This window comes from Lates calcarifer, linkage group LG23 (assembly GCF_001640805.2).
Source record: "Lates calcarifer isolate ASB-BC8 linkage group LG23, TLL_Latcal_v3, whole genome shotgun sequence".
Taxonomy (NCBI): domain Eukaryota; kingdom Metazoa; phylum Chordata; class Actinopteri; family Centropomidae; genus Lates; species Lates calcarifer.
The window spans coordinates 12,010,500-12,019,112 of NC_066855.1; the positions used below are offsets into that span (position 1 = coordinate 12,010,500).

General features: G+C 37.1%; 1 protein-coding gene across 2 annotated transcripts; it reads left to right on the top strand.

The window, feature by feature from the left end:
* Window positions 1–334: 334 nt before the first annotated feature.
* Window positions 335–7,711, top strand: tbata (thymus, brain and testes associated). 2 transcript variants are annotated; one of them, XM_018699352.1, is made up of 9 exons: window positions 335–406; window positions 660–880; window positions 2,515–2,679; window positions 2,764–2,852; window positions 2,994–3,143; window positions 3,463–3,544; window positions 4,536–4,689; window positions 4,783–4,823; window positions 5,529–7,711. In XM_018699352.1, exons 2-9 carry the CDS (start codon window positions 694–696, stop codon window positions 5,618–5,620), a joined length of 960 nt encoding a protein of 319 aa, XP_018554868.1. In that variant the 5' UTR covers window positions 335–406; window positions 660–693; the 3' UTR covers window positions 5,621–7,711. The 2 variants fall into 2 exon arrangements, with proteins under 2 accessions (XP_018554868.1, XP_018554869.1); XM_018699353.1 differs by lacking the exon at window positions 335–406 and adding an exon at window positions 413–546.
* The last annotated feature ends 902 nt before the right edge of the window (window positions 7,712–8,613 follow it).

Consider the following 8,613-nt stretch of genomic DNA (forward strand, 5'->3'; position numbering starts at 1 on the left):
TATGAATCACATAAACCACGGGCAGCAGGATCCTTAGATGATCATTCACCAGATTCAGAGCATAATGACATTAACATTCACAGCCTTATACCACCTCAGATACTGCAGCAAACTGGTAAACAAATATTGTGTAGGTGTTAGGCACCTCACTAATAAATGTTTGTGCTTGGACTTTCTTCTTATTTCAGTCAGCCTCATTTTAAGCTTTTCAAGAAAGAGCTACTGTGGTTACCAGCTTACTGAGTTCTGCTTTACATATGAGAATCCTGCCTAAATGAACTGGTTCAGAATACCAGTCACTCATTGTGCACGGATGCCATTGTTTTTGTGTTTAGTTTAGGTTTCCTAGCAACAAAGACAACAGCACATTAAGTACCAGGGTTTGAGCTGGAGGCTGTTTTCAGAGGTAAAGTGGTTATTCAAAGTTATTTTTTTTTTCCAAATCCAATATTATTTTCTTTATGGGCTTCATCTTGGTAGTAATATGGCAATATATAGATCTAGAAATGTAAGGTTTTCTTTGGACTTGGGGTAAAATAGGTTTGGGTGAGTATTTTTTTTTCTGAGCTAAAAACTTTGCAATGACAAGAGCCTTGAACATTCTAACACTCCATTTCATAACAGATATTTATTTTAGACTTTTTCTTTTCTTCCTTTAGATTTAAACACAACTTCCAGCCATCATTAGAAGGTATGTCAATAATACAAAGTCTAGACTCTCGGGGGACGACAGGACGGAGGAGTCAAACTACTCAGGTACCATTCAGCACTGAATTTACCAAGATGCTGACAAAGAGCAGTCCACGCTTTGGTGCCTTGAGTCATCACTCATTTTTCTCCCGACACAACCCTCATCCACACAGGGTGAAGCACATTCAAGGTGAGCAGGCAAACATAGCACTCTGGGCAGCAGAGGCAGTTCATGTTGCTTCACAAAATACATGTCTTTTTTCTTTGATGTTTGACCAGATGATTGAAGTTTAAAGTTAACAATAAATGACTTTGTTGTGTTGCTGTTCAGATATCAGTAGGTTTTTTTTTTAACCTTTGTTAATGAATTCCCTCAGTATTTGGCTTGTTTTCAAATAATGATAAGACAACAGAGCTGTGTTTAACTGTGAGCTTTCTGTTTGGCATCCTTTCTATTACTAGATAGAGCAATAAGTATCAAATTATACAATCTGTTACTATACATCATACATATTATGTATTACTATATAGTCTTATTGGATCCATATTATGGCATTTTTCTGACACCTGTCTGTTTCATTTTGTGGGTTTTTATGACCTGCAATTTAACTGCTTTTATTCAGTCTAATTGTTCTCAGCAACCAAAGCAGGCAACTGTTTTTAGCAAAACAGCACCAAGAGTCTACAGCCATGCTAGCAGCTCAGTGAAGCTGTGCATTGGGACAGTAGCATTTTGAGCTAATGCCAACTTAGTTTAGCATTTTAGCATGTTAACATTTGCAACAACTGGTAAAGCTGAGGTTGATTGGAATTACATCTGTTTTGCAAGTATATTGTCATTAAACTTTACCTGATGTGGTGCTAGATAATAGAACTTAGGAATCAATGTTATCACAATTCGTCTTCTGATGACCATAAATTACTGTGCCAAATTTCATAGCAACCCTTTGAACATTTGTGGACATATTTCAGTAACAACCAAAAATGACAATCTGCTAATGACTGTAGTAATGGGATCACCAAAGCTGATCCCAAGGATACAATCATTAGACTTTGTCCTCTGGGGACCATGAATGTCAGTACAAAATTTCATGGCAATCCATGAGTCCAAGTAGTGGACCAACCAACAGACAAACTGTCTAGAAGAGCAGCATTGTCATTCCTACAGCTGGAATGGCTAAAACCTCTGATAAGCCCACTATGCACCACCTGTCCAGCATTAAATGGCAGACAAAGTTAGAGAGTAGCTGTTGAAGAAAGTGCTAAAACGCTAATGTTACTTGGTGTATGTTAACAAAACATTAACACCTTAACATATTAACAACTTGCTCTGCCTCCCCCAAGTAATATTTTCCTTCGTTGTCAAATGTGTTGCAATTAGAAAATTGTTACCACATGCAAGTACAGACTCTCGCTGCCACCATTTTTGGATCTTAACAGACTGCCTTCTTGAGATACACTTAGTAACAATCATCCATCTAATTTAGCTTAAAATCTCAACTGTGCTCGCAACTATGCTTTAAAAAATAAAGTTACTAACAAAGTCCTTATTCTGAAGTGGAACCATTCCTACCTTAGATGAGATGTAATTTACATGTGACCTACATATAGCATATTTTATGAGCAATTGTATAGGTACCTGGAATAGCAATATGGTAGCCTTCATGAAAAAGATGACTGTATTATTGGCAGAAAAGCATGTTTCATCCCTGTGGTTCTTATGAAGTTGACTTCAGGGCGTTCCTTTGATGGTACCATGCTTGTGAAGCACTTGACTTCACATCTTTGCGGACTGTGAATATTATGCCTCTCTCTTTCCCACAGGACTCAACGGTAGGCCCGTTTGCATGGTGAGAGATGATTGGTTTGTCACCTCATCATTATTTCCTCATCCACTTCTCAAGGGCCACGTCCTCAGGAAAGCAGTGGACACATCTTTTGGTTTTCCGCTTGCTCAGAATCTTAATGGAGTTCGTAAAAACAAATGTGGTATGTTTACATGCACACACAGCCACTAAACCTTCTCATTGAGCTTCAGGATGATGAGAGTGAATTTTCCTTTTCATTTCACAGCACTATTTTCTGAGGCCTGGAGAGATGAACTTAAAGAACTCGCTGCAAAAATCAGCTCATCCTCTCAAGCACAAAAGGACAAAAAAGAGGTACATGTTTTGCTGTAATGGCTCTATCCAGGGTTACTGGCTCAGTGCTGTATACTGTATATAGTTTTTTTTCTTCTTTTTTTCTTGAAAAAGGGTATACTGGGATGTATTTAAGATCACGACTTTGTCATTGTATTTCAGGACCAACCACAGGAAGACTTTGCCCGTCGAAAGACGCAATATTCAGCTGAAACTGGGAGAATCATCCCTCCACCCAGCAAGTCTTATCAGCGCAGACCCCTTTCCCAGCACCTGATTTATCCTCAGCCCTTCCATGACCAAGAACTCATGGTAAATACTCCTCTGTTGATCTTGAGCTCCTCCACAGTTTGAAAAAAAGTGTCACTTTGGGTAGTTTGTGTTTGAAATGAGGCACAGCTGTGCAATATTTAGTTCCAGAGAGGAGGGGTTAGCAGCAGATTAAAAGGGAATATCAAATATGTTTGAAATTCTCTGGAATTTGCCCAAGGTTACACTGCATTTGCTTTGTGGAAGATATGCCCCAGCTCAACTCACCGCCATCTTGTAAAATTCAATAATAATGTGAATATAAATATGGGCTGTGTGAACTGCAAGCTAATGTTGTGATGGTCTACTGCTCTCTTGTCAGGTGTTGGAGCTACTTTGTCAGATCCTGCAGACAGATTCCCTGTCCACAGTCCAACAGTGGCTTCTGCTTGCAGGCCAAAGAGGTAAAATACTTCATTCCACATAGATAGAGAGATTATGTATTCTACTAAATCTTCAAAAATGCAGAAAAACATTTGAAGCACTGCATGCTGTCACACTGATTCTGAGACATCAGTGCAAAATTCTTGTAAATACATTTAAAAAAGAAATTATTCAGAAACCTGGCAGCTTCTATGATGATAGATTGGTCACTGATCACTTCAATCAACACGATTAAGAACATAAACGGTATTTTCAAAAATGTGACACATTTCTTAAATCACATTATCTTTCGACAAGGCACCAGTCATTTGCTGGTGTTTTTATATATTAGCTGAATATCTCAAACACTGCATTAATGAGGTACACAAGCAATTTAGTCACTTCAGTAAAGTTGAGGGACTCAAAACAATTGCAGCAGAGGCTGAGATATCCTTTTTGTCCCTAGTATGGTCACTGAAAAACAATGAATGCTAAATTACCAGCAATGCAGTAAAAATAGAAACTCCCTAGCAAACCAAACTATTTTTCCTTGATTTTAGAACATCAGTATTTCTTTCAGCTCACACATCTTTGCTTCACATTTCTCTCCCTTCCTTAGTGTTTACTAGTTTGCGTCTGTGCTCTGTGTAGCCTGGACCATTCCACTGGAAAAATAATCAACTTTGAAATTATAAACTTATTCAATTAAAGAAAGCAATGAAAACTATTTATTAAGTAATTAATTAAATCTAGATTTAAATCCTGCTGCAACAATTTATGAAATTGATTATTATCTGTGCCAATTATTAGTTCTATTTCAGTTCTCACTTTTTAAGTGAATGAATGATGAATTAAATACTGCAACCCTCCAATGAGGGTTCATTCATCTGCTGCTTCAATATTTAGATTTAGGTTTAATTACTTTATAAATTGATACTCAAGGAGTATAATTGCTGTGCAAACACAGCACTGCTGATGATAGGATTCACTGACCTCTTCTCTTGATGTTATGTGATGTTGGTGTGCCCTCAGAGAAAGACCTGGTGATGGGGATGATCAAACAAGCACTGGATGGTGTCGACCTCTCAGGCCATCATCAGCAGAACCTCCAGCAGCTCCAGGCTTTTCATCCCGGAGCACCTGCGTCTGCACACAACCTGCCGTGGAGGAAACCACAGAGAACATGGTCAGGGTGATCTCTTTCAGGTTTTCATCGCCTTCATCTGTTCAGAAATTTTTCAAGCTTATTGAGTTTTAACATTTTCATTAACTTCCACAGCTCATACAACGGGAACCGAACTTCCAGCTATGACAAACCAGGTAACTGAATTCTCTGTGCACCAGAGCATTTTTCCTCCTTTCTTTTCTCTCTGAAGTATTTAGCTTTCACATTTAATTTTAGCTAAATTGCTGTCAGAGTTTATACCAACCACAAGTCTTGTGTTTGGCATCTTGGCCCTGGAATTCATTAAATTCCTTTAGCCATCTCATCTTTTTCTGATGTTCTTTTTACTTTCTTGAATTATGCATTTTACACCAGTGAATTTTTTTCTTTTTGTTTCTGTCTGTGTCCTTGGTGACTTGGATGTCTTTGAATTGTTCTTTTTCAGAAATGCTTTGAATTAATGTGTTACTTAAAGGACAAAATCAGAGGGAAAAAAGATTTTTTCTTTTTTTTTTTCAAAAACTCAAAAAAAAAATACAGTAGCCTCTGGTATTGTATATTTTTGGATAAAGGTGTACTTTACAGAAGAAATGGTACCCCTGTTGTGGACAGCCATACAGTATGAAAGGGGATTATCTCTCTGCAAATTAGCTAGCTATGTATGTCAAGCAGATGGCTGCCAAAGACAGCAGTTTTCACAACAATGTACAAGAAGGAACCAGAAAATTCTGAATACACAGTTGCTTCAGCTTGTTATATAATGACTTTACAACTTCTGCATTTTTTCAGAATAGAACAGACAGACCTATAGCAAATGTAAAATGTCATTTTATAAGCAAGACTTGAATGTTCTTTTACAGAGAGGTTTGGAGATGCAGAGGTCCTTGAAGTCCATGCAGAAGCTCAGTGTCATCTCCAAGATGATCCACTTCCGAATACAGATAGTGTATAGAGTTTTCATTATGGCAATGGATGTGTTACGGTTTCCTTATGAGAATTTATTGGCTCTCTTGTTTATTGCTTGTTAGCTTTATAGATGATTCTTACTATAGAAACATTTAATAAGAAGAGCTCATCAGATTAGTTTTCAGTTACACAATATACTGTAGATGTGATAGTGTGGATGGTATTACATAATTGTATATCAGCTGAAGGATCATGTTTTGAAACTGAGAAAAGCAGCATGATGAGTAACATGTAATCTCGTTTGAGGAGAAATACAATTTAATATTAGATATTAAGAATTTTTTGTGCATCCAAACAAAATGTAAAACTAAAATTAAACAAACAGTTTGATACATACATCTCCTTTTAACAGATTTACAGGCTTTAACCCCATTTTGTGATTTTATACCTCAGATTACTTCTTTCCCCATTGGGAATGCATGAAGTTGTTAAGTGACAGGCACCACTGATATCAACTGGTGCTATTGTTAGTGTCCCTTGCTAACCGCACATGAATCTCCAGCTGACCAGATTAGCTTCTTTCCTTTGAAAAGAGGTAATGACACCAGTACTCGAGGGCATACTTATATGACATAGAGATGTAGAAACTGATTATTTGCCTGAGCTGTAGCTTGAATTCATAAATAATTCATGGACTATATTTGCATCATTCTATGGTAGCCCCTCTATTGTGGAAAAATGTTTTTTTCAGAATCCAACCTATTGTATGAGGTCTAGATTCTGTAAAATCAAGATTAGGCTGATTTAATTATGCAGTAACAGAATGAAATGTCACAGTATCACGTTATATACAGAACTGACTCAAACTGCCATGCTAGTGCATGTGTGTTCTCTTTGAACAACGTAAAATTCACAAAAAAAAGAAGAAAAAAAAAAGAAAAAAGTTAATACCAATGTCTACAGGAAAATAATGGATCTTGACTGACTTGAGAGAACACATATGTTGAAAAAGGTGACATTCAGTTGAGGGCACTGACATGTTTAAAAAGTCAGGTGTGAAAAGCAAATCGATGCATGGCAGAGAGAAGTCAAGCCTGTGACAGCAAGAGCAGATGGCAAGTCGGCTGGAGAATCAGGTATTTTCTTTTTCACATGGATTATGACAATGTGGCTGCAGAGGGAGAAGGAGTATTCCGATACATTACTTAAGTACATGTAGAAAAAACACAATTAAAAAATACTTCATCACAAGTAAAAGTGAGTACTGAAATGTGTATGAATATGATAACTAAAATTTCTTATTATGGCGCACAGGAGCTCCTGTTATATGTTATATATGTTACATAATTGGATTATTAATGATGCATTAATGTGTAAGCAGCTTTCTACTTTTGTAGTTAGCCCAGGCGGAGCTACTTTTAACTACACAGTGTAGGCTAACTATAGCAGAGTAACAATAGCTTTCAAATAAACATAGCGGGGTAAAAAGTACAGCAATCCCCCCAGAAATGTAGTCAAGTAGCAGGATAAGGAAAAATAGAAAGGTAAAGTACAAGTACCTCAAGTTTGTACTTAATTGGTACTTGAGTGAATGTACATTCCACCACTGAGCTACTGTTACACACTGCAAAGTAATGTTTAAATATACCTGATAAAACTGAAGAGACAGTAGAGTGTACTGAGTGTACTAATCTTTCTCATTTAAATGAGGATGGCACAGCAAATGACTTCTTAAAGAAACTGATAAGATATTGAAGACAGACAGCAACAATCTTAACATTGATATCAGGGAGTCACATCTCTTCCATTTCTATGAGATTTTGTTTTTTTCATGATTTGGTGTGATATCACATCACTCACTTTGTGGAGTTTACAGCAGAGAGTTATAATTTACCTTCCCTCATGAATGTAGCTAATCACAGTCACCTATAAGGCACATTTATCCTTCTTTCACATGCAAATCTTGTGTCTGGAGCTCATATGAATTTTGCATTTGATAATTCATACCAGACTATATGTCATGGACAGACAGCAAGTGGGCACTTAACCAAGAACTGCTGTAGCTCTGCTTACTGTAACTGTAGATGGACATTTTTTACACAATTGTTTTATTTGTCTTATAAAGTTATAAATGTTTGATATTGTCACTTTCTTTCAGTTATCATACAAGCATAAAGGATTACATAATATCACATAATCTGTTCTGGCAATAAGAGTTATGCAGTATCACAGGAGTTGTGCAATAACCTAATGGTGCTAATTGATGGTCAGCCATAGCAACCAGGCCATGAAACACCTGTAGATTTCAAAAACAGAGGTTAAAACATTCTTCACATTCCCTGTATTACTGGATTCAGTCTTATTGGATGGGGCTCACTCTCTGGAATGCATTGTGTAGGAGGAGTGTGGGTACCTCCAGCAGTGGAAAACATTTCTGAGCTGGTAATGGAGAAATGAGGTGGATAGAGAACGTCAAAGTCACCAGCATCATTCTGGCACAGCTGGTTCCGGATGCCAGTGGGTAACCCACTTCATGTGAGAGAGACAGTACTATAAATCTACTGTGCTGCCTGCATGGAGAGGCATGATTGGAATATGAATTATCATCATATGATCATCATATGTTTGAAATAATTTGTAAATCTATGTTACTGCCAGTGAAAGGGGTAAAGATCTAGATAATCATATTTTGGGGTTCTCATCACTTTCAGCTTTATACTTGATGGACCAGCAGTTTTCAAAATCATCACAACTTTAACTTCAGAAGAAGTTGTACCCTTGAAAATGACTTATAGAAATATTTAAAGTGAGAACATGGGTGTTTTATTTTGAATTTTTGGCCAGTTTGCATTTTGAAGCCCTGGTGCTCATCTGTGGCAGGTGAAGATGTGTTCTGATATAGCTAGAGAGCTGCAGCAGTCTAATTCAAGCTACACAGATTTTTTTTTAAGTGATTACAAAACAAGTCTAGCCAAGTACAGGCACACATAAACAGCCAAAAGAGAATATACAAAGTAAGACAAAGACAGATGACAAAAA

Excerpts from the sequence above, each read along its gene's own strand:
- tbata (XM_018699352.1), top strand. The coding sequence starts at position 694 with ATGTCAATAATACAAAGTCTAGACTCTCGGGGGACGACAGGACGGAGG. Across the intron at positions 3,144-3,462 it reads TCCATGACCAAGAACTCATG|GTGTTGGAGCTACTTTGTCA; the intron begins GTAAATACTCCT and ends CTCTCTTGTCAG. Across the intron at positions 3,545-4,535 it reads TCTGCTTGCAGGCCAAAGAG|AGAAAGACCTGGTGATGGGG; the intron begins GTAAAATACTTC and ends GTGTGCCCTCAG.